Source organism: Schistocerca serialis, chromosome 8 (assembly GCF_023864345.2).
Source record: "Schistocerca serialis cubense isolate TAMUIC-IGC-003099 chromosome 8, iqSchSeri2.2, whole genome shotgun sequence".
NCBI classification, from domain to species: Eukaryota; Metazoa; Arthropoda; class Insecta; order Orthoptera; family Acrididae; genus Schistocerca; species Schistocerca serialis.
The window spans coordinates 275641129-275668707 of record NC_064645.1 but is presented as its reverse complement, the minus strand read 5'-3'; the positions used below and the strand labels follow the sequence as shown (position 1 = coordinate 275668707).

Genomic DNA, 27579 nt, shown 5'->3' with positions numbered 1-27579 from the left:
CTGCTATGAAACTTCCTGGCAGATTAAAACTGTGTGCCGGACCGAGACTCGAACTCGTGACCTTTTCCTTTTGCAGGCAAGTGCTCTACTAACTAAGCTACCCAAGCACGACTCACATCCCATCCTCTCAGCTTTACTTCCGCCAGTACCTCATCTCCTACCTTTCAAACTTTACAGAAGCTCTCCTGCAAACCTGCAAGGATCATTATGATCAATTAATAAAATAAAATCAGTATGGAATATTGTTCAAAAGAGAGGTAGGGAAGAAGCCATATAAGGTGATACTATTTCTGTTAAAGAGAATGGGAGCATTAATAATTACTTTTTTAAAAAAGGAGAGAAAATTGGTACAAGCAGTTCAGAAGAGAAAGCAAAACAGTACACTGAAGAGGCATTCTGAGGACATTTAGTGAAGTGATAGTTAATCTCACATTCCCATCTGAAAGGAGAAGATTATCGTGGCTCTAAAAAGTAAAAGTTTGTATAGATTGGGTAGCATCTCCAGTAAGACACTCAAAACTTGATGCCCTTGTAATCTACCCATCCCTCACATCAGTTGTTGATTGTCACTTCATAATTAACTCTTTTAATAAGCTTCAAGAGGAGTAAGATTTACAATAAACTTTTTACTTATCTTCTTTTCTCATACTTGACTACAGTTCTTCACATCTAGAGGCTGATTCTTGAAGCCGAAATTTTTGACATTGTAGGTTCTCATGGTCCCAATTGATATAAATAATGCTGAAATGTTGCCTGAGCAGTAATTTCTGTTTCTGTAATTTTTATTCTTTCACATTTTTCTATATTACACTGTCTTTATAATTTCCACTTCAACAAAACCGAAAATTACATTGTTTTTGCCAAAAATAAAAACAAATCCTCTAATATATCTAAAAACAAAGATGATGATACTTACCAAAGAAAAGCGCTGGCAGGTCGATAGACACACAAACAAACACAAACATACACACAAAATTCAAGCTTTCGCAACAAACGATTGCTTCGTCAGGAAAGAGGGAAGGAGAGGGAAAGACGAAAGGATGTGGGTTTTAAGGGATAGGGTAAGGAGTCATTTCAATCTCAGGACAGATGGCTGCGTTGATCTTCACAATGCTTCTTCTCTGAAGATCTTGTGCTGGTTGGGGAAGTGATACTGATCTACTTCTCTACTTTTGAAATTATTTCTTATTCTCAGAATACTTTCATATCAACTTCGCTATATTTTCTCCTTCACAATAAAACAACTACACATGTTCCACATGCACTTTCAAGCCTCGCAAATCAACCCCATCTGGAAAACCTTAGTACTTAACATATATCAGTACAATCTCTTTTGGTTCTTGCTCTTAAGAAGTCAGACAACAGAGTACAAGAGTCTCTATACAATACACACACACACACACACACACACACACACACATACACACAAATCATCCTCATCCTTTTTTATTTTTCAAATCCAAATATATTTCTGTACACTTAGGCATACGATGTAGCATAGTCATAATGAACCACAATGTGTACCTCCTTCTCCAATGTACACATACCAATGTAATACTGTCATAATAAACATTAATCCTCTCAGTCCTTACATATATAAGCATATCCCTGTACATGCCTACATGCGATGTGGAACCATCAGCGTAACTAACAATGTGTGCATACTTCCTTATGTGCACATACTTCCCCCCACAACATTTGATGGTTCTCACATTATCTCAAACAGTACTTTTCCTGTTTGGGTCTTTATGTATGTTTGTGTGTATGCATATGGTTAGACGTGTAGCCTGATTCTTCGGCCTACTTATTAAAAATAATTTGAAGGTTATAGAAAACCATGGAAACTGAGAATGACTTCAGCAATAGAAGTGTATGCATATGGAAAGAGGGAAAGATAGATTGGTGCTCAATAGAGAATTAAGAAAGGAAAAAGTAGAAACACTTGCTAAGGTCGAAGAAGTGAAAGAAGATAGCCCCGAAGACAGGAAACCCTTCCCACCCCCTTTCCCAGGATCCCTACTTGAGTGAGAATCTGGAGGAGGTATCTGCAGAATGGACATTCTCACCTTCACCTTTGAAGTCCCCAAAGAAAGAATCTTAACAACCCCTGTGGAATGGCAGATGTTGAAGAATCAGTCACACTTGTCTACAGGGGTTGTCTGAAAGGTGTGGTGTGTGTAGTGTTAGTCATGTTTGTACCTACACTTCCCACCCCTTTCAAAATTGATATAAACCCTCCCATCTACATCACATCTCATGAAATGTATAAATGTTCTATAAAAATAGAAAATTATACACTAGATAGTTATTTCATTAGTCACCTCATATCATATTATTCTTAAATATAATATTCTGTTCTGTTCATTCTGTCTTAAAGTCACTCTGTTTACATAGTATCATCATATTATACCTTCTACCAGAATATTATTCTGTTCGTTCCATTTTATGTTTAGAGATCGCTGTTTATTCATGATTCTCTTAAATAAGTCTCAATCTTGTAGTCATATTCGGTCACTTAAATACTAACATGATAGGATAGTTTAAGAGGTTATGAATAGATTACAGAATAGTTTAAGATTTGAAGGGAATTTGGTATAGGAAAACTAATCTGGAAGTAACACTAAAAACACCTCAGGAACCTATGGTCGTCACTCCACCCGTTAACGCAGAATGTTAACGTCCATGGAGAACAGTTGTGGCTCCACCCGGATCCTATGGAACTGACCTCACTTGAGCAAGTGCATATCAGTACTTCTCGTTAAATTTTGTGTGAAAGTCTACTCACAACAAAACAATTAACATTTTACTAATAAAGACAACATTAAGTAAAGTTATTCTATTTTCTACTCTATCCTGGACAAGTTTGAGTTCTTTCCATAACTCATCGACATTTTTCTTAGTGTCATTGAGCTCATAAGAGAGAGTTGTGGACAAGTTGTCAGAGGTTACCCTCACAACAACTTTTCTGTCATCATTTTCTCTTCCTGTTCCTCCAGACCACTTATATTTAGGGTCTCTGAAGTTGCCAGTTTTTCCTTAAAATTTCTCTCTACATCATCAACTCGAGTGCTGACATCTGCAATTTGCGAATGGACGATAGGGGTCAGCTTATCCTGTCTTTCTACTCTACCTTTTAAGGTATGTAGCCTTTGTTTCATTGCATCAAACGTAACGTTACATACATTCTGAAATGACCCAAATTTTTCATTAAACTCCAATTCTACATTGTTACACTTATCTTCAATGTCAAATTCTAATTTCTCAGTTAAATCTTGAAATTGCACATCCTGTCTCTGGTTTAATTCAGTACATAGTTGATTAACATGAGTATTTCAAGGACTGGTTAGTTCACTCTGTAAATATAACTTCAGAGTCTCAACTTTATTATTTAGAGTGTCAAATTCAGTCTTTAGCAAGCTTATATTTGTTGCTTGACTGTTTAAGATTTCACTTTGGCTACTTAAAACCTCACTCTGAGCATCTAATTTGATGTTCAATTGTGTATTTACTGAATCTAACTTAAGACTTTGAGCACTTAAAGTTTCATTCAATTCCATTCTTAAAGAAACACTCAGTTCCTGTCCTAATGAAGCATTTTGAGCATTTAGTTTTTGTCTTAAAGAAGCTGAATCTGCTCTCTATTCATCTAACCTAGTATTTAATTGTATACTCTGAGCTTTGATTAAATTTATTACTTCAGACAAGTCTGGCTTTTCCTTATTCACCATCATGGCCATGGCTGGTTCTGGAGTTTCTCCAACTTTCTGAATATTATCCATTTCTCTATTATTTTTCGACCTACATAATCATCTAACCTAAAATACAATATTGTATACAATAACAACACCAACAGTTTATCGTCCCACAGTTCTTTCAACTTTACCAAACATTTATTGGTTTTCGCTCACCCGTCGCAGAGGTCTAGGCTGCGTCGGTGAGCAGATGTAGAATCGCCACTGGTGAACAGCACGTGTGCAGGCAGCGTCGAACATCGGTTGCAACATCAGTGTCAGCGAGAAGAAGCGAAGTCAGCATTGGTGAACAGCAGTTGCAGTCGGCGACGGTGGCTGATTTTCACATTGGCGTTGTTGGCAGGATACTGCGTCGGTGTCGGCTGGATGGACATATGTGTGAGGACTGCTTACTTCCCCACACCAAATCATCTTAGTCAAACTATTCTCTGCGTCTTCCTTTGTTCAGTGCTTATTAACTTTTTCACCCGTTTTTCCTTTTAGGCAGAATCCAATTCTGCATAACGGTTTCTTTGTCTTGTTACTCTCGGTTGCTATGGCAACTCAATATCTTCTTATCTCGATTTCTGTTGTAAAATTCCCACTTCCTTTGGGTCCTGTCACTTTTGTCGCCACGTTCTAACATTTCCCTGATGACCAGAGACTGTGTGGAACTGGGGTGCAAGACTCACACGTCTATCGCGGGTGATTTGTGTATGGTGTGCAGCTGATCTTCTTCTCACAACAGATGGCTGCGTCGATCTTCACATTGCTTCTTCTCTGAAGATTTCGTGCTGGCTTGGGAAATGGTAATGAACTACTTCTCTACTTTTGAAATGATTTCTTACTCTCAGAATACTTTCATATCAACTTCGGTATATTTTCTTTTTCACAATAAAACAACTACACAGGTTTCACATGTGCTTTCAAGTTGCACAATTCAACCCCATCTTGAAAACCTTAGTACTTAACATATATCATTACAGTCTCATTTGGTTTTAATAACCCTTGTCAAAACAGTTCTTGCTCTTAGCAAGTCAAACAACAGAGTATAAGAGTCTCTAGATAAAACATATTTCGTTTGTTCCCAACAGTCACTACTATTTCACTGCCAAAGACAAGCCCTTGATCACTCCTTGTAATGGACATATGGCTTCCAGGGCGTGCGCGGCCACCACTTGTCAGTACCGATAGACTGCCATAACTTTAGTCTTCTTATAACACACACCGTTCCTGCACACACATAAACCGTGGCGCAGTAGACACATTCCCACTCTCACACACTCATCCTTAAAACATCGTGTATTCGAAACAGTGAAATATGAGTGTCTCTAGAATTTACCCCAAAATTCTCGACCCACTACAATCTGATCACAACAGAAGCATGTCCAGTACTAATCCAGTCTGTGGTACTAACAATATTCCAAAGATTTTACAGATTTTCTTGACAAATTAATGTCCACCAACTTATATCATTATTTTATAAATGAATCCAGAAGTAAACATAATAAATAGTGTCAGATTGTGCAATTAATAATAGGAATTTTAAGTGTGTCAAATATTCATAATTTCAAATGTTTCTAAAACAAAAGTAATGTTAACTGTATATTCAAAGCTAGCATTTATCAATTGTAGCAATGGAAATAAAGTAATTTCTTTTTATACATTTTAGCCTGAAATATAATACATTGTGTATAAAATCATGCCAGTTCCTTTAGGAAAACAGTTGAAATAATATTAACCTATTTAAAAATTCGAAATTATCTTTGGTATCACCTACTTCTGTTGAATAAAGGTAATGTTAGAGGAAGTTGTACTTTTACACCCTATAATTTGTAATGTTCTCAATCACTTATTTAATGCATAATTAACTCAGTGTGTTTTCCCAGAAAGATTAAAATATTACATTGTTAGGCGTCCCTATAAAACAGTTGATTGCAGGAGAGCCTTTGTGGAGTTTGGAAGGTAGGAGAAGAGGTACTAACGAAAGTAAAGCTGTGAGGACAGGACATGAGTTGTGCTTGGGTAGCTCACATGGTAGAGCACTTGCCTGCAAAAGGCAAAGGTTCCTAGTTTGAGTATTGGTCCGGCAATTGGTCCAGCACAGTTTTAATCTGCCACGACATTTCGGTCATAGGTTTTTTTGTCTCATAGGATAGTGTCATAAAGGTACTGAAAATCTAATTTGGCAAACACTTGATCACAGACATTAGTTATCTTGGGAAAACCTAGTTACAGTGTTTCAAGAGAGGCAATATTAAGTGAATTATGTAGGAATGTACTACAGACCACCAGACCACCACATAATGCTCACATAGGAGCCACAAAGACAAGATTAGACTAAGAAGAGTGTACAGTGGTATTTAAGCAGTCCATACTCCATACATATACAGCATGGAAAGAAAGTGATACAAAGGGAAGCATCCGCTGTCGTGCAATTCACAGTAGTGTACAGGGCATGTATGTAAGTATAGATGTAGATAACTCACAATGAAAATAGTTACTTTTGGTACTTAATTCAGATTAGATACAGTATATAAGACACTCAAGCTGTGAACGATTGATGGGTATGCACAGAATAAAGTTTTAATAGAAATGAATAAAGTTAAAATAAATTCTCTAAAATTATTAGCAGAAGCTTTAAAAGCCATGGAATTTCAGTCAGGATAAGGAACAAGCAGGTTTTTTAAAACTTGTAGTACAATGGATCATTTTGTTAATGTGAATAAAAATGTGTAACAGGACAATGTGCATTAATTACAATGTTCCAGGGATTCAAAGAAGAATCAAAGCATTGATACAAAATATATTAGTCTACTGAAGAATAGATGCATTGGTGATACAGTATTACAGCTTTCATTATATTTTTCAGAAATAGTTAAAATTAGTCACAACAAAATAAAAGTCTTATAGCAGCTTTTTCGTGATATAAATGTAAAAAAAATGTTCTTAACAGAGCATTGGAGCATAAGTTAAAAAAGAATTGTAATTAGTGTTCAACTTGAGTTCCTCTCAAGTTCTTGCCTTCTCAACAGCTTCAACTTAAAAATGGTCTCTGCCATAAGTTCAGAAAATCATTTATATTGTGACACCACTAAACAGAAGACTATACAGTCTGCATTTCTTCATTGGTTATTTTTCAATCCTTTCGCTAGGTTTGATGGCAGCAACCATATCCTGGCACCTGTTGTCCAATTTCGAGACATGCTAACAACTGTATGCATGCAACTACATTGTACCTTGGAGGAGACGGTTTAACTTCTATTAAAAACCTAAATCATTAAAAATATTCAAAGATTGTGGGCTGGGAACTGAATTAATATCTACTCATTTCTACATAAAATTAACACTAATTGTTTGTACCCCTACCTTGATGTTGTTGTTGTTGTTGTTGTTGTTGTTGTTGTGGTCTTCAGTCCTGAGACTGGTTTGATGCAGCTCTCCATGCTACTCTATCCTGTGCAAGCTTCTTCATCTCCCAGTACCTACTGCAGCCTACATCCTTCTGAATCTGCTTAGTGTATTCATCTCTTGGTCTCCCTCTACCTTGATACAGGTGCCTTATTTGTTAAAATTAAATAAACAAACATATACATAAAATGTAAAACCATAGCCTTCTTTTTCCTGTGGTGGGAAGACTATATCTTTCTTTGTTTTGTTTTACTTTGAATTGAGGTTTTTATTGAAAACAGGGAGAAGAAAGCCAGAGTGATGATAAGAAACCAAGAAGACCTCCACCACAAGGTCGACCCTTTCTTTTGAGGAGGGGAACTGCTGCAGGAACCACTGGATCTTTCAAGCGGCGTAGTTTAAAGCTGAGGCGCACCGGCAAAGAACCAAAAGAAATTGACTGTGACTGTAAGTTTGTAGCTTCTTCTTGCTTAGTATAGGTGATTTATAAATACCCCATATAAAAATAAAAAGAAGCATGCTTACCACAATAATCCATAAAAAGAAAGAGAAAACTATTTCATAATTTAGTAAATGTATTAGGATTACCTTTAGCTGCTTTATTTTCAGTTTGGGTATGCACATTGGAAGATACTGCAGGCCATGTCCCAAATATTTCATAAATATAAATGACCCCTCCTCAAGTTGTTTTGAGTAAATTTCGCTATCAGTTCTGTGTGAGTGTGGCTTTGATGAACCTTATATTCTCAAGGATGAATTCCTTTAATAGCACAGTTTTTAGTCGTGATTCAGGAGCTACTATTGTGGGTGAGTTGAAATGTTGTTTATCTCGAAAACTGAACTCCCTGAATTGCAAACTAGATTCAAACCTCTGTAAGAAATTACCTATGTGCAAATGAGTTGTATTGCAATTGAGTCTTCAGCAATTTCTGTTTCACCCTTCACACCTCATTTGTATTGGGTGTGTTGGGACTTCAGGGCTTTGTCTGAGATGAAGATCTTTTTCTGGATGCATGTTGGATCCATATGGAACCTGTTATAATTGTGTGAGCATTAGCTGAAATAAACTGATAGTGAAAAGCAATGTGCTCACTGAAGTTTTCAACCAATAACATTGCAAATTTGAGCAGTATTGTTGTGACAAGCAGCTCAAAAACCATAAATATTTTTGAAACAGGCATGCTCAAAAGAAAAAAATTGTAAACATACAGGGACCATCAAGGACTCACTGCATAAACATACCCATTATGAATTGATTTTGTTAATGTAAATATTCCAGAAATAATATCCTTAATGAAGAAGGAGAACACATTCACTACACTGGTCTTGCCCTTCTTCTTTGCTACAAATACATTCCAAGACATTTGTGGCTTGTCACTAGTCAATTAATCTATCTTGATAAATACATTGTCAAAACAACTAGCCTGCCTGTCTCTTTTGCTAAGATGAGTGTTATCATTCTCCACTCTCTCACCCGTATTGAATGGAACTTTCATATCCTCTGAGTTCCTAAGAACTGTGCTGTCAATCCTGCTCTTATATTCAGGAGCCAAAATTGTTCATACTTCTCAGATCACTGTTACCAGGGAGAAGAAAAGATTCTGGCATTCATTTAGGTACTTAACCATGACGCAATGGAGGGGAATGAAGTGACTGATAAGGTAGCAATGATCCTATTGCATACTGTTGCTTCATTGTGGAATGAAAAAGTTACATAAATCAAATGGTGGAAACTCCAGGTAGGAATATCAACAATGTAGGAAAAGACAGACTGCTACTTACTGCAAAGAAAACATGCCAATTTGCAGACAGGCACAATTAAAAGACAATTAATTGACATGTTCTCTTTATGGGAAGTGGCAATCTGTCTTTTCCTGCATTGTTGAAAAAGTTACCAATAAATACAATAACACAGACAGTTCTGAGCGGCAATAAGTGACAACATGTGAATTCTATAATAAAACTTTATATTATGTCCATCCAACTTCAATGAAGGATGTATAATTCTTATAGATCTGCTTATTGCTAACACTCATTGCTTGATGATCCATTGTGAGGACCTGTTTATTTGCAATTCCCATGATATTCTGATTTTAGCAAAAGATATTTAAAACAGCTGTCAAGATTTTGAACATGGCTGCACAACAGAAACTATGCAGGCAAGGGCTTCAATGCATTCGAAATGACAGCCAACCATTTGCAAAATATAGATTTATTAAACCTTGACCATGATTTATATGGTTTTAAAATCCATCATTTCAGAAGATGTAGGGCATAAAATCACATTATCTATAGTCATAGTGGAAGTCACTCTGTCTGTCTAGTCATCCATATCATCACCACGCAAATATATTATATAATGTATTTACATTTTGAGTAAGTGTGTGACATGTATTAGAGAGAGTCAATGACTCCCACTTTGACTGTAGATAATGTGGTTTTATGTCCAATATCATCAAAACCATGGTCAGTATTTTATAAACCTTTATTTTGCAACGGTTTGGCTGTTATTTCGAATGCATTGAAGCTAAAATAGTTGTATTTTATAAGCTAGCAAATGGCAGAACAGTTTAAAAGGGAACCAGCCTGCCATTTTAAATAATAATAATAGGGTAAATGCAGTGAGTATTTTAAACTTTTGTGTTTAGCAGAAATACACCATAAAATACACAGCCTGACAAAAAAGGTGAAGCACCCAGAAGACATGGTTGACCATCAGTTTAAATTTGAACATATATGCATTGGTGGGTATGTATGTGATTAGGATTACAAAGCTCTGTGATAGGTATAATGGCCACCATAGTGCATAAGTGTTGTTCATGTGTAGTGTTGCCACCAGGCTTCATAGAGTATACAAGGGGCATGAACAGCATCAGACACAGAGGGAACACTGTGTCACCCACCCATGTGAGACAGCATTGTCAGCACTGGACAGAGTTTGAATGGGGCCTAATTGTGGGTCTCCATTTGGCTTGCACTATCTAGATTTGTGGGTTATTTAGATGTAAGAATTGCCCCATGTTGAACTGTATGGGAATTTGACAGCAGGTGTACTCATCGTCAAGTTTCTGCACTAAACACGTTGTAGCCCCTTTGCATCTGCATCTCCCATGCGAGAACAACTAATGCACTACCTGCAATGTTGTGTGTCATCCCACACCATGGATTGAGACTAGCAACAGCCAGACGAGGGAACTATTGTCCCATGCATAGTCTGCTGTCAACAGCACAATACGAGCAGCTGCAGTTGAAATGGTGCTGTGACTGAGAAGCATTGACTGCTGATAAATGGCATTACATTGTGTTCAGTGGTGAACTATGGTTCTGCACTAAGCAGGATGACTGTCATTGGTGACCTGTGGGATTTTCCCATTCTTCCAGTTTTTTGGAGAGGCAAAACAAGTTACTCCTGACTCCATGTGGGACATCACCAGGTATGATTCAGGTCCTGGCTGGTAGCGATTGGGAGAACACTTGATGGCATAACAGTACACCATGGACATCTTGGGAGCTAATATGTTAATAATTTTTCAGCAGGACAATGCTCATCCACATACAGCACAAGTCTATATGGACTGTCTGCATGATGTTGAGATACTCCCATGGCTGGCAAGAGCCCCGTATCTGCCCACAAGAGAATATGTGTGAGACCGGCTCAGACATCAACTTTATCCCATTGCCGGTATCTGGGATAACCAGGACTACAGTCAAGATCCTTTTTTTATGTTTCCAAGCAGTCCATACTTTAAAAAAGGCAAAATGAGGAATATGCAGAATTGAGGAAAATGTTAAAACCCCAAAATACGAGCAAAAACATATGTAATTGGCAAATATTATTAAAAAGCATAATCCTCTTCAATATATTGTATACAATCTGTATAAGTGAAGAAAATTAAATGTACAGTGCAATGTTTTTACAATACTTTGCAGTAATGAATTTCATCAGTCCTTAAAAAATCACAGGTATATAACCTGAGGTATAAACTGGTTAAAAAATTGAAATTTTTGTATGGGTACAAGGTAATTGAGCTATTTTCCGACATGCTATGACCACGAATTATACATCAAAATACATGTTTTTGAGAGATCTTTCCTTTGTGCATACCCAGAAAAAAGCAAACATTGATGAACATGATGAATTAAACTGAAGACAGTGAAATACGGTGAAAGGCATCAGAATGCAACATGTTGGGGTGTGTTTTTTCCATCTATAGCCATTGATAGTACAGCATACATTGGCGATGTGATGGCAGTGGCTTCTAGTGTATTGCTTGCAAACTTTTCCTTGTTCATTGCACTCTATAGTTGAAGTGGAGCATTCTGCAGTATTGCCAACATACACCATTTGCACTTCGAACTTGTCACTTGCTGAAGCGTAAACAAGGCAGGTTTCATGAAAGCATGTATTTATACACCAGTTTTTATCCACATTTCATACTTATTTATACCAGTAAATCTGAAATAAAAGTTAAGCCTGTTGTGATTTCAGTGTTTCTCTGTCCCAGCAATCTGTTACATCTATAACACTCTGTCTGCCATCACGATGCATAAAACACTATTGAGGACTGATAAAAAGATGAGAAACTGTCTCTGAACATGTCCTGTTAATTGTGGTGCTGCACATAGCAAATGAAGTGGCCTACATTGGCTGCAGTCAGTAGAGGCACAATACTGTCAACAGGCTCTGAGCCGAACTACTGTATTAATTAATGCACAATGATAAATGAAATGGTCGTATGGCATTGTTGGCCGGGAGGCCCCATTTGGGGAAGTTCGGCCGCCGTATTGCAAGTCCTTTTTAGTTGACGCCACTTCGGCGACTTGCGAGTCAATGATGATGAAAGACACACAACACCCAGTCAGCACAAGGTAGAGAAAATCCCTGACCCTGTCGGGAATCAAACCCGGGACCCCGTGCGCAAGAAGCAAGAACGCTACCGCAAGACCACGAGCTGCGGACAATGCACAATAGTGAAGTGCATATGACGTTTAACTATATAAATTACCGCAAGACCACGAGCTGCGGACAATGCACAATAGTGAAGTGCATATGACGTTTAACTATATAAATTAAACCTAAGTGGAAGCCATGGTCAGTCCATTTGCTGTAACACCAATCACATCAGCTACTTTTGTAAAAGCTGCCAAGTAAGCTTGCTGTTTATCACTCTACATGCTAGAAGCCACTGCATTAGTGTGATGACACTATGCTATACAGCTATTGTCTGCAGATGGAAAACAAATATATGAGTTGTTGTAATTCAGCAGTTTTCACCATATTTCACACTTATCATTTTATTTCACAATGAAGGCTATAAATTTTTTAGGTGAATATAAAATGAAAGAACCCTCAAAACTCAGTGTTTTAATGTATAATTTGTGGCAATAGTGTGTTGGGAAATGGCCTAAATACCTCGTATATCATTAGCAAAAGTGATACTCTTTTCAATTACGTACCCTACAGTATTACAAATGGCAAAGCCCACTTTTTTTCATAACAGGTCTATAATATGATGTAAACTTTTGAAATTTCTTTCTTGTTTGTTTATGGCTTGGAGATTTGGTTATGTCAGTTGACATTATGAGTGTTGGTAAAATTGCTGCCTAGGAGCAGGAGAATGAAATTCTCACACCAGCTTTGATTTATAGCTTCTGAGCCTCTTAATACATTATAATCCAGTACTTCAGGAATTTTGAATGTTTCATAAGCTAAGGTCTGTAAATTTATTACATGTGCTAGTGTGGTAGTCATACTAGCACATGTAATGGTGGCTGCACTGACAGTTGGTGACGTAACAAGTCACCAGCCAGTAAGAGCTCACTAGCTGGAAATGACCGACATTTTCATGATTATGACTGAGCATATTCTTCGAGACTCAGTGTTTGAATTTAAAGGTTGAGAATCGCTGTTGTTACTGAATACAGTACATCGAAAATACATTAAAGAAGATGAGTCTGAGTTATAAGTGGCACAAGAAAAGATAATGGGTTGGTCTGGAACAATTTGCACTGTTTTTCCATTGCAACCTAACAATAGTTGTATTGTAATTGCATGATAAAGTTAAACGTTGCAAGTTGTGTTGGCAATGCCAATCATGGATTATGTCAACATCTCCCATCTCCACAATGACCTAAAATATTCTCCTAACTCTGCCACCACCTGTGTTGTAAACAGTCTGTCGTTTGTGCCATTTATAACTCGTTCTGTCACATGAGACATCAATAGGAATAAAAACAGCAAAGTCAAGCAAGATGGTGAGTAAGAATGTAGAATTGAGGTAAACCTTACTAGGAAAAAACCTAAAATTGGGGAATTTTTAGCACTGATCTTATGGGGTTTCACAAAGGCTACAAATTTATGGTGTAGAATAGTGAAAAACATAAAATTGGGGGACTTAAAATCGAAGTTCTATTGTAGTTACAACACTTGCCTGCCATTGGAGAGGATAAAATGGCTTTATGACAACTTTCTAAACCAGATCAGTGCATGCATCCAGACCAGAGGGGGTGCATTATCTTGCTAATAAATGGACTACCCTGCCAAGTCATTTGTGGATTTGACTCTTTTTATAATCAGTGAAATGACATCACATAATCTCTCAACATGTGAAGTTTAATTTTGTTTGCTCCTGTTCTTCTGGGTGGTTCACATTTTTTGTTAGACAGTATAGTTTGGAGGAAACTGTTTGTTCTTCCTGCTGGTTGAATAATCAACCAAACTTTTATACTTTGTTTTCATGTGATTATTTTGTATTTTAAGATATTTTGTCAATGTTAACAAAATATGATTGCACACACACACTTTCTCCTCATGTAGTGTGAATCCCTTTTTGCCTAGATTGAAAGTGACCTATCACAGGTGTATAGTACACATTTGCCTTACAGGCAGTTTGTGGATAGTTCAGAAGATTTCTATTGAAATAGACACCCAATTATATGCTTAGGTCTACAAGTCCAAAATCATTCTGTAAGTTGTTGTGTTAGGTGATGCAGAGTCAATGGCTCGGATGCCAAAAGAGAATGTTTTTATAGCATTCCAACGGTAGAAGAGGCAGAAGGCATCTCTATGGGGCAGGCAGAGCTCAGAGCCTGGTAATCCAAAATATTACTCAGTGAGCTTGGAAGCTTTGAGGTGGCAGCCCCATCACCAAGCTTAACCTGCACAGAGCTCGTAACGCGGCCAGGGGATTCTATACCTACTGGCTCATATCAGCGATTTGCCTTGGATAATAGACTCAAAGGAAATGGAATGCGTGAGATGGAAACAAGAAACACTGCTTCACATTCGTGACATGGAACGTTTGTAGTCTTAATAAACCAGGTGCAGCAGCGACTTTGATATCTGAACTAAAAACACACAAGACAGACATTGTAGCTCTACAGGAAGTTAGGTGGCTTGGAGAAGGGATACACATGGAGGATAATTGTGTCATTTTTTATGGGGGAGATGAAAAACATGACTTTGGTACTGGTTTTTCTGTTAAGAACAGGATTGTTAACTGGGTTAAGGAATTCCATCCCATTAACAAAAGAATGTCTTACATGACGATCAAACACCAGTGGTGTGATATAACATTCATAAATGTCCATGCACTGACTGAAGATTCAACTGAGGATTAGAAAGTTGAGTACTATGAAGAATTAGATAGAGTAGTTGAAAGTACTCCAACAAGAAATATGAGAATTATCTTAGGGGACTTTAATGGAAAAATAGGTAAAGAAGATATGTTCATCCCACAATAGGAAAACATAGCAAGCACTCGACCACAAATGAAAATGGATTAAAAATGATCAACTTTGCACTGTCAAAGAATATGAGAATTTGCTCGACGATGTTCCCTCACAAAGATGGCAAAACAGTAAATCAGATTGGCCTTGTTATGACAGATCAACATTTCACTTCATTTGTAAGAGATGTCAGAACATTCAGATCATTTCCTAGTGGTAGGAAAGATGAAAATCAAGATGATTTGGAATCAGCAACCAAAAGAAGCCTATGCGATTGAAATAAATAACTGATTTGCAGCATTGCAAGAAGCTGAGGAGGAAAATAGTGTCGAGAAGGCTTGGGAAAGAATAGAGACTGTAGTAACACATGCAGCAGAAAAAAACACTGGGCAAGAAAAAGAAAATGAAGAAACTGAAATTGTTCAATAAAAAGTGTCAGAGAGCAGTAGAAAGGAGGAAATAAGCCAGGATACTGTGGTTGCATATTAAGGAGAGTCAGTAGAAAGGAGGAAATAAGCCAGGATACTGTGGTTGCATATTAAGGAGAGTGAGGACAGGAGAGAGATCTTCAAGGCAGTTAGAAGAGAAACAGCGAGAGTTTTATGAACAGAGAAAAGGGAATATCTAACTGGAGTACTAGAATCTATAGAAGTGGAAAGCAGCAATGGAAACTCAAAGAAGTTGTTTCGGTATACAAAGAAAAGTAAGAGATGTTATCAAAGTGAAAAACTATTCATAAAAGATAAAAATCAAAATATGCTAATGCAGCTGCAAGATATCCAAGATGTAAAGAGTATTTCTCAGAAATGTTAAATTGCACTGATCCGCACATAACCTTCAGTTATGAAATGTCTGAGAGTGACAGCATTAACAATGACGAATGTAGAATCACAGAATAAGAAGTGATCCACACCATTGAAAAGCTCAAAAACAACAAGGCAGCAGGCAAGAACCAGGTATCAGCAGAGATGTTAAAAGAGGATGAAAGTAAACTACACAAAGAAATTTATAATCTTATCACAATGATCTGGAAAACTGAAACACCACTGGAAGATTGGAAAACTGCAATAATTTGTCCAGTACACAAGAAAGGAACGGAATGGAATGTGGAAATTACAGAGTAATCAGTTTGCTGAACATAACATACAAAATCCTGTCAATGATAATTCTGGAAAAACTTAAACCTTACGCAGAAAACATTATTCAAGATTACCAGGCTGGATTTCGAACAAACCGTTCCACAACTGATAATTTATTTACTATATGACAGATCTTTGAGAAATACTGGGAATTTAAAAAAAAAACATCCACTGTCTCTTCATTGACTTCCAGAGAGCCTATGACAGCATCCACAGAAGTAGCCTCTACAACACATTACGAGAATTTAGTATACCCAGTAAAATCATTAGGATGATACAACTGTGCATGGATGGCTCCCAGGCAGCAGTGAAGTTCAGAGGATCCATATCCCCCACCTTTCCAATTAAAACAGGATTATGACAGGGAGACACTCTTTCATGTGTCCTCTTCAACCTTGCATTAGAGAAAGTGGTTCAGAAGAGTAATTTACATCTATACAATGGACTGCGAATCGAACCCAGTGAAGTAAAACTCCTGGCTTTTGAAGATGATATAGTGTTGCTGAGTGAAACTGAAGAAGAACTGAGAGACATGTACAGATCTCTCAGGCACAGTGCCAGCAAAATGGAGCTTTTGATTAACCAAGAGAAAACCGAATATATGGAAATAGGTCGAGTCATAAACCCAAATTCTTATTTTGAAATTGACCAGGGTTCTAAATTCAGAAAAGTTCTCCAGTTTAAATACCTTGGATCATGTTTCAACAGTAAAAATATCATAACAATGGGTATAAATGAAAGAATTGCCTCAGGGTCAAGATGTCTGTACTCACTAAGCAACCCACCCAAAAGTAAAGCTTTGTCAATCACCACAAAGATGTAGATATACAACACTATCATGTGCCCCATAGTACTTTATTGTTCAGAAAGCTGGACACAGAATGTTTTCTAAAGAAAAGAAATGAGAAAAATCTGGGGACCTGTGTTGGAGAATGGTGTATGGAGGATTCGAAAGAACAATGAAATTTATCAGTTAATGAATCAACCCACTATCATCCAGAAATTAAAAAGTAGGAGACTGCAATGGGCTGGACACTTGGCTAGAATGGAAAACAACAGAATAACCAAGAAAGCATTTGAAGGCACTCTCCAGGCAACAAGACCATTGGACCGACCCCGTACCAGGTGGAAAGATGACATAGAGAAGGACATTGCAGCATTAGGAATTTCCACACGGTGGAGAGAGGCTGCAAGAGATAGAAGGCAGTAGAAGCAGATCGTTGATTCAGTGTATGGTCTAAAGTGCCTGTCATCGCTGAGAAAATAAGAGAGAGAGAGATACAGAGATAGTGGTGATACTAGGGGAAATTGGTGTTCCAATCTGCATAGTCTCTTAAGTGTTGATTGTGATACCAGTCACACAAAAATAATTTTTAGATTCAAATGACATCCTCATCTTGAGAAGTACAAGTTGGAGAATATCTGATACCTTTCATGTGGAGGTGACTGTCAGAAGTTTTACCATAGAAGTGGATTCATGTGGTGGATGTTAGGTGTTATCTATTGCATGTCAAATCTGGACTTATGAGCCAAAACTTTGTGACTACTGTCCACCGTGAGAATAAATTGCCACCTGGTGACGTGGTCGTGGGCTATGGTAAGAAAAGTATATAAACAGAACAGAGATGAATGGGGAATCCTTATAATAATAGTATAATCTGTAAATGTGGAAATTCACTGACACTACTGACTTTGACAAAGCACACATTGTTATGGTCTGGAGCCTGGGAAGGGACATCTCGGAAATGGCAAGCTGGTCAGCTGTTCATATGCTACTGTTGTGAGAATTTGTGTAAAGTAATTGAAGGATGATGAAACCACAAGTAGGTAGAATATGTTGAAATAGCTCATGGGCAAACTCCCACATGTCAGTGTCCAGTGGGCACAATACTTCGACAAACGAACACAGTGGCATCATCAGACTTGCTGATGAACTGATTGATGAATGGCTGGCACCCAGCCTTTATTTCCTCCCCCATTCCTCTGATCAGCTGCTCTGTTGCTATCTGCACCCAACATCCATACCCCCACTTCTCCCATCGAGGAGATAAGAGCAGGGCAGCAGTGCCCCAGCAGCCATATCATCAGTGTGCATGATGTTGGAAATGTAGTAGTTTGCCCATTAGACACTGGAATCTGGCAGTTCACCCATGAACTATTTTGACATGGAGTATGCCAGGAGGAGCTTACGAATCACAGGTGATACAATGTTGGCTGTCTGTGCCTCATCACAGACCATGGAGTTCGAACGCTTGGTCAACCTGTAGAGTGGCAATCTGAGGCAGATCTGACGACAGAGTTCAACACAGGTGCAGGCACAAATGTTTCAGAGCATGCTGTTCAGCAGACATTCTTTAGCATGGGGCTCCACAGTAGATGACCCTGTTGTCTTTCCATGTTAACCAAATTACATCATCAGTTAAAATTGCAGTGGGCATAGAATTGTTGAGATTGGATAATGGGGCAATGGAAACATGTTGCCTAGTTGAATGCATCACACCATCTTACACTAGATTGAAGGTCAAACCCAGGTACGCTTATCCACGAAAAGGGCTACACAAAACCTGCACCATGCCACATGCACAAGCTGGGGGTGGGATAGGGGGAAAGGGGTAGTATTATGCTATGAAGAGACATTCACGTGGGCTTGCACATGGAACCTGTGGTAGGAATCTAATACACAATGATGGCTATGGGCTAGATGAACATTATAGTATGCCATCTGCATCCCTTCAGACTTGATGTCTTGCTGACAGTGACGGCATCTTGCAGGAGGATAACCATCTGTGTCAGAAGGCCATAATAAAATATGATCACTTGTGAAATTTCCTCCTGCTTCTCATGGCAGTAATTGTTGCTCATTGCTGAGTTACTTCATTACTGCTTGTATTGATTTTAATATCAGATGGTGAAATAATGACTTTTCCTAGCATATGATAGAGCTGGTAGATATTATGGTCACCATTGAAGAAGATGGAGACTATGTGAATTGTGACAATCAGAGATCACTAAAAACTACTGGTAGAAATATATTTGTGTGTATGCATTCTAAATAATATGGCATCAAATTATAGTAATAGATTTATTGATCTTTCTTAATTTTTTAGATGTCATATTTTTCACTACAGTTATGGTGAAACGCACGGACTCCATACAGTCAAAGAGAAAAGTAAGTTCACTCTCTGACCGCAGCGACACTTCAGAACAAGGAGGACCAGGTGAAGTCAGTGGTGAAGAATCACCTGGCATTCTGAGTGATGACCAACCTCCAGAAAGTCCAAGTGACAGCAATGACACAGATGATACAAGCAAAAATCTCCCATGGATGAAGGTCTGAATTTTTCTGAATTAGATTTTCTTTTAGATTAGATTAGATTACTTTTCGTTCCATAGATCCATGCTGAGGAGATCCTCGTGGATGTGGAACATGTTAATTTTAAAAAAAAGGAAAGAACAATACTAATAGTATGAATATATACAATACATCATTTGTTTCTATTAAAAGATTCATCAATGGAGTAGAAAGAGTTGGACACTAGTAAGTCTTTCAGACTCCTTTTAAACTGATCTTTATTTGTGACTAAATTTTTTATGTTTGCTGGCAAATTATTGAAGATGAGTGTTCCTGAGTAGTGGACCCCTTTTTGAACCAAAGTAAGTGCTTTTAAGACCTTGTGCAAATCATTTTTGTTCCTGGTATTGTATGTATGAACTGAGCTGTTTGTTGGAACAAGATATATATTATTAGGACAAATTTCATTAAGGAGTAAATATACTGAGAGGCAGTAGTTAGTATACCCAGTTCTTTGAAGAGGTTTCTACATGACGTCCGTGAATTTACTCCACAAATAATACGTACTACACGCTTTTGGACTCTGAAAACTTTTGTTTGACTTGAAGAGTTACCCCAAGATATTATACCATATGACATAATGGAATGAAAGTAGGCAAAGTATGCAAGCTTTTTCATTTTTATGTCGCCTATGTCAGCTAACACTCGAATTGCAAATACAGATTTGTTAAGGCGTTTCTGCAGCTCTGTGGTATGTTCCTCCCAACTGAATTTATTGCCAAGTTGTAATCCCAGGAATTTAAGACTGTCAACCTCTTCTATCTGCTCTTCTTCATACTTTATGCATATGCTGGGTGGAAACCTCTTACAGGTTCTGAATTGCATGTAGTGAGTCTTTTCAAAGTTTAATGTCAGTGAGTTGGCTTTAAACCATTTATTTATATCCATGAAAATATCATCAGCAGATCTTTCTAGAACTACACTCGACATAGTATTTATTGCAATACTTGTGTCATCTGCAAACAAAATGAACTCTGCTTCTGGCAGTGTAACTGATGAGAGATCATTAATGTACACAAGAAAAAGCAATCACCCTAAGATGGATCCTTGTGGGACACCACATGTAATTTCTTCCCATTCTGATGATGACTGATGACTTAATTCACTAGTCCCTAGGAAGGAAAACAATAAAAGGGCAAATACATAGTTAATTATTGTCATAACATGTTGTTTATGAAATTTATCAACTGAAAATAAGTAAATACATGGCTGAATTTGCTATTTTAATAATCATGAAACTTAAAATTAATTTTGATACTATTATTATTTAGATTGTCCTTAATTCCATCTGTCTCTCAAGAGAATTAAAGCTCTAAATACAATGAAATTATATGGTAGTTTAAGAGTGTGCACCTGGTTGCAGCACAAACCCAACTCAAAATTTCAATCTGCCTGTATGTTTCTACCACTTTCAAAATTCCATAGACTTTTTGAGAAATTGTTATTTTGTAATTATATTTTTTGATGCAATTTTATGGTTTATCACAAACAGAATTGGTGGTACAGGACAGGTCAGGAGAGCTGGCTGCAATATGCAATACCACTATTTAAAAAAAATGTATAATTCTATTTGTGCAATCTAAGTGCAGGTTATAAGTCTTTGTTGAAGAAAATTTGCTGTTTTTGCTTGTTCAGAAATAAATAGAAACTGTTATGTATCAGAAGTGATTTTAGGTTCTTTTTTCATAAATACTAGTGCTGAAAAAGTTTCTGATTCACCTCTTATGTTGTTATATAATGTGATGTCAGAGTGAACTATGCTTTTACAGGATTATGTTTTGTAATTCAGGTATAGTAATTATACATACCCTTGTTTTGCAGTAAGTAATGAAAAAGACAATATTAAGCTTTCAAATAAAGATCTTCTTCCAAAATAGAGAACACACACACATTCATACAGGCACAACTTATCAACACTTGACCACTGTGTCCGGGTGCTGGAGCCCAAGTGCAACTGCATCTGGTGAGGTGGGTGGTAGGGGTGAGGAGGAGGCATGTGATGGAGAGGGTGAGGGATAGCAGAGTAGGGGAAGGTGTGCTGCTGGTGGGAGTGTGTGGGGACACGGTGGGGATAGGATAGATAAGGCTGCTGAGTGCAGTGTGAGAAAGCTGTGCTGGGAAAGTGGGGGAGGGGGTGAGAGGAAAGGAGACAGGAGAGGAGACAAACAGAGAAGGGGGAAAGACTAGCAGGAGCATAGATGGGACAAAAGGCAAGAAGACATGCATAGTGGGAGTGGGAAAATGGGATTTTTTTGGGGGGGGTGGGGGGGTGGGGGGGGGGGGGGGGGGATAGTGAGAGTAGACAAGTAGAGAAGGGGGGAAAGACTGGTAGAAGCATAGGTTGGATAGAAGGCATACATAGTGCTAGAGTTTGAGCAAGGAAAGGGGACAGGTGGGTGGAGGGCAGGGACTAGGAATGGTTGATGTCAAGGCAGTTTGGGGACAAAGGAAATGCTGTAGGGAGAGTTCCGACCTGCACAGTTCAGAAAATCTGGTGTTGGTAGAAAGCAAGTATGTATGAGACCACCGTGGCCACAGGATTGCCTGTTCAAGTGTCTGTGTAGTTGAGTGAGTGAATGTTTGTACTTTTGTTAGGGGGGCAAGAGCTCAAAAGCTAGTGTGAATGTGTTGTGTGATTCTGTACTCCACACATTGGTCTGCTATAGGTGAGTGGCTACCTTTCACTTACTTTACATGTAGATGCATCCAGGGATTTCTGTAATTATAGTACAATAGATTGAAAATATTCAGGCATGACAGATTATGATGGAAAAGAAATATACCTTTCTGGGAGGAAACACATTGATATAAAATCAATTGACATATGGTTATCTCACTTAGTAAACAGGACATAGAATATAAGAAGGGAGTCCACGGGCGTTGAGAAGTAATGGTTTACCATTAAGATTCAAAGAAACTCTCAGGCATAATCCTCATACTCGTCTGTAATCAAGATATATAACTTAAAATTAGCATGCTGTCATTTGAAGGGTTAACTCCTGATTTGTCAAGATACTAATCTACTACATGTCCCATTTGAGCAACAGTTAAAGAAGAATTTTTTTGTGACTGCTGCTACAACAACTTCATTGAAGATAACCATCATGAGCAATGTTAAATCTGCACTTATTTATATGTACATGCAAGAAATCAAATTTTAATCAAATAACAGTGTGTTACTTATTTTAAATTTTCATGATCAGATGCTGTCATTCTCTGAATATTTGTATTGTTGAAAATTTGTTCAATGAGGTAAGTTGAATGTTACAAAAAAATCTAGACCACAAAGCATCATGCCAGGTTCACAAGCAAGCTGTGAAAATAATACAATCAGAAATAATAATAAACTGTGAGACAGAATTGTGGGCCAGTACTTATGTTCAAGATTGCTAATAAAGATGTACAAAAGTACAGGTGACATAGTATCCTATCTTTTGGATCCAATAGTTACTTTCCTGGACAGGAGAGAAGAGTAGATTGGGGAAGGTTAAAATGGAAAGATAAGTCACTCAAACATGGACTCACCCAAGTGAGGATGAGAATAGACAAAGATTCTTTGTGTAACAGTAACAGAAGACACTTTGTCTACCCTCATCTTCACTACGGGTGAGTCCCTGTCATCCTGGTGTCTGAGTGGCCTGTGTTTCATATTTGACCTTCCCCAACATATCTCCCTCTCCTCTTCAATGAAGGAGCTTTTAGTTCTGAAGACTAGAACAGTGTGTCACTTACTTTCATGGCATTTCCATTGGCAGTACTATGTGTTTCGCCTGCTGAAGTTAAGTACTAGTCTGCAATTCTGTCTCATAATTTAATAGTGCAGAAATATTCAGACTCAGATGTGATGCCATGCAAGGTGCAAGAATAATTTAATTGTATTTCTCATTAACTTAATGATAGGAAACCTTGTAATAACTTTCCTATTATGTGCTTTACAAAAATAATTCAGAAATGATTTTTTAACATGGTGTAATCATAACTATATTTATCTTGTCGCAGAAATTTTATAAAGGTCATAAAACCTTGTTTCATCAGGCTGTAAATGACGTTCTTATACAAATACTCTTTAATTGTTAAATTGTGATATATGTTCCAGTTATATTTACCCAAAATATACACTGTGCTATTAGCTTTTTTGTTTTTGTTCCACTTACTACTACAACCGTATTCAGCTTGTCAGAATTACTTCTGTCAGTGGAATATTATTTATGTATCTCAAAAGGCTCAAACCGATTTTTTTTAGAAATCATAGTTTATCTACGCCACATGAATCCTTTCTGTTGATAATTTTCAGCTGCAGGAGCGTGCATTTAGCTGTCTGTACAATTGTGTGTGTAAATGTGTTTACTTTTACTAGAGAAAGGGCAAGAATGTGAAAGAAAGTGTGAAAACTGTTGTCTGTTGTGTGTTTCTATGAGCCACTCATCAGCCCACTATAGATGAGTAGCTACTTTTCCGTTATTGTAAGTAATATGTAAAATCTATTGAAATGACAGTACAATGTGGCCAAGTGTTACAAGTGATAGAAGAATAACATGACAAAGATGAAAATCATACCACATCTCATTAATAGTAATAATAATTATTATTATTTGTTAATTGAATCTGATTTGAACCTGTGAATTCTTCTCTAAGTAAATAATAATATATGTTTTTGTTATACTACACAGCAGTTTGGTTTTGTGTAGTTTAATTAGTTTCCTGTTTATTTCACGGTTTTTAAAGCCCTTAACTGTGTGTCAACTTTTTCATCTTGGTATTTTTGTTACAGGTGGTTGTGCAGATATCCAATTCATTCAACTTTTATTGCTCACATCAATCATTTTGCCATCCATTCTGTTACAGACGTCATATGAGAGCGTGTTCCAGACTTATAAAGTCAGTTAGAAGGGTATGTAAATAAATTGGCATTTTTATTGGAAGGAACCAACATTTTGAGAAGTTGATAGACAGGGATAACCATTTGCTTCATTAACTATTTGTATTTGTTCTTAACCATAAAAGTCACTTTCATGTAGTTGTAACTTACACATTAACAATACAAAACATGAGAATAATTTCCAGTCTGCACTGTAGCCCAGGGTTCAGAATGGGGTAATGAATTCTGGTACACAAGTTATCAACAAGGTTTTATCAAACATAAAGCAAGAAATTGTGATTCTTGAAAACTCAAAGGAAATTAACAACATATCTTATAATCACACCTACAAATTAACTAATTAAGAATTTAAGATTTGTGTTTCACTCATACCAGATAGCAGTTCTCATTGCTAACAGGCATATTTTCTCATGGCATACAGGTGGCTTTGGCTCTGATAAATATCAGCTTGCTCAAGTTAGTGTTGAGCTAGTAATCAGAAATATAACTTTAAAAAACAACAACATGAGAAAAAGTAGATGCTTGCCTGTAATTTTAATATGTTAAAGTCAGATTATCTAAACCAATAACTGCTAACAGGTTATTATTCATGCAGTTTTCAATACATATTTCTCCTGGGTAATGTATACTTTGAATTATTGCAAATCCCGAAAGTTTTTCTTTCATGATGGGATCTACAGAACATGATGAATGCATGAATTAATGAGTATCAGTATCTCTAATATTGTTAATCAGCAGACGAAACTCTTTATTTTGCTCTGTTTTTCATCTTTAGTGCTGTTGTTGTTGTTGTTGTCTTCAGTCCTGAGACTGGTTTGATGCAGCTCTCATGCTACTCTATCCTGTGCAAGCTTCTTCATCTCCCAGTACTTAGTGCAACCTACATCCTTCTGAATCTGCTTAGTGTATTTGTCTCTTGGTCTCCCTCCAAAATTTGTACCCTCCACGCACCCTCCAATGCTAAATTTGTGATCCCTTGATGCCTCAGAACATGTCCTACCAACTGGTCCCTTCTTCTTGTCAAGTTGTGCCACAAACTCCTCTTCTCCCCAACTCTATTCAATACCTCCTCATTAGTTATGTGATCTACCCATCTAATCTTCAGCATTCTTCTGTAGCACCACATTTCTAAAGTTCTTCTGTCTTCTTCTTGTCCAAACTATTTATCGTCCATGTTTCACTTCCATACATGGCTACACTCCATACAAATACTTTCAGAAACGACTTCCTGACACTTAAATCTATACTCAATGTTAACAAATTTCTCTTCTTCAGAAACGCTTTCCTTGGCACTGCCAGTCTACATTTTATATCCTCTCTACTTCAACCATCATCAGTTATTTTGCTCCCCAAATAGCAAAACTCCTTTACTACTTTAAGTGTCTCTTTTCCTAATCTAATTCCCTCAGCATCACCCAACTTAATTCGACTACATTCCATTATCCTCATTTTGCTTTTGTTGATGTTCATCTTATATCCTCCTTTCAAGACACTGTCCATTCCGTTCAACTGCTCTTCCAAGTCCTTTGCTGTCTCTGACAGAATTACAATGTGATCGGCGAACCTCAACGTTTTTATTTCTTCTCCATGGACTTTAATACCTACTCCGAATTTTTCTTTTGTTTCCTTTACTGCTTGCTCAATATACAGATTGAATAACATCGGGGACAGGCTACAACCCTGTCTCACTCCCTTCCCAACCGCTGCTTCCCTTTCGTGCCCCTCGACTCTTATTACTTCCATCTGGTTTCTGTACAAATTGTAAATAGCCTTTCGCTCCCTGTATTTTACCCCTGCCTCCTTTAGAATTTGAAAGAGTGTATTCCAGTCAACATTGTCAAAAGCTTTCCCTAAGTCTACAAATGCTAGAAACATAGGTTGGCCTTTCCTTAATCTATTTTCTAAGATAAGTCATAGGGTCAGTATTGCCTCACGTGTTCCAACATTTCTGTAGTATCCAAACTGATCTTCACCGAGGTCGGCTTCTACCAGTTTTTCCATTCATCTGTAAAGAATTCACGTTAGTATTTTGCAGCTGTGACTTATTAAACTGATAGTTCGGTAATTTTCACATCTGTCAACACCTGCTTTCTTTGGGATTGGAATTACTATATTCTTCTTGAAGTCTGAGGGTATTTCGCCTGTCTCATACATCTTGCTCACCAGATGGTAGAGTTTTGTCAGGACTGGCTCTCCCAAGGCCATCAGTAGTTCCAATGGAATGCTGTCTACTCTCGGAGCCTTGTTTCGACTCAGGTCTTTCAGTGCTCTGTCAAACTCTTCATGCAGTGTCGTATCTCCCATTTCATCTTCGCCTACATCCTCTTCCATTTCCATAATATTGTCCTCAAGTACATCGCCCTTGTATAGATCCTCTATATACTCCTTCCACCTTTCTGCTTTCCCTTCTTTGCTTAGAACTGGGTTGCCATCTGAGCTCTTGATATGCATGCAAGTGGCTCTCTTTTCTCCAAAGGTCTCTTTAATTTTCCTGTAGGCAGTATCTATCTTACCCCTAGTGAGATAAGCCTCTACGTCCTACATTTGTCCTCTAGCCATCCCTGCTTAGCCATTTTGCACTTCCTGTCGATCTCATTTTTGAGACGTTTGTATTCCCTTTTTGCCTGCTTCATTTACTACATTTTTATATTTTCTCCTTTCATCAATTAAATTCAATATTTCTTCTGTTCCCCAAGGATATCTACTAGCCCTCGTCTTTTTACCTACTTGATCCTGTGCTGCCTTAACTACTTCATCCCTCAGAGCTACCCATTCTTCTTCTACTGTATTTCTTTCATCCATTCCTGTCAGTTGTTCCCTTATGCTCTCCCTGAAACTCTGTATAGCCTCTGGTTTAGTCAGTTTATCTAGGTTCCATCTCCTTAAATTCCCACCTTTTAGCAGTTTCTTCAGTTTTAATCTACAGTTCATAACCAATAGATTGTGGTCAGAGTCCACATCTGCCCCTGGAAATGTCTTACAATTTAAAACCTGGTTCCTAAATCTCTGTCTTACCATTATATAATCTATCTGATACCTTCTAGTATCTCCAGGATTCTTCCATGTACACAACCTTCTTTTATGTTTCTTGAACCAAGTGTTAGCTATGATTAAGTTATGCTCTGTGCAAAATTCTACCAGACAGCTTCCTCTTTCATTTCTCTACCCCAATCCATATTCACCCACTATGTTTCCTTCTCTCCCTTTTCCTACTCCTGAATTCCAGTCACCCATGACTATTAAATTTTCGTCTCCCTTCACTACCTGAATAATTTCTTTTATCTCATCATACATTTCATCAATTTCTTCATCATCTGCAGAGCTAGTTGGCATATAAAC

General features: G+C 37.6%; 1 protein-coding gene across 1 annotated transcript in view; it reads left to right on the top strand.

Annotated features, from left to right (window-relative positions):
* LOC126416075 (protein unc-80 homolog) overlaps positions 1–27579 on the top strand; it is a 1008688-nt gene that overhangs the window by 558522 nt on the left and 422587 nt on the right. Inside the window, exons 32-34 of the mRNA XM_050083557.1 lie at positions 7424–7589; positions 19138–19340; positions 24133–24252. Coding sequence (XP_049939514.1) covers positions 7424–7589; positions 19138–19340; positions 24133–24252 — 489 coding nt within the window. The remainder of the gene's footprint in view (positions 1–7423; positions 7590–19137; positions 19341–24132; positions 24253–27579) is intronic.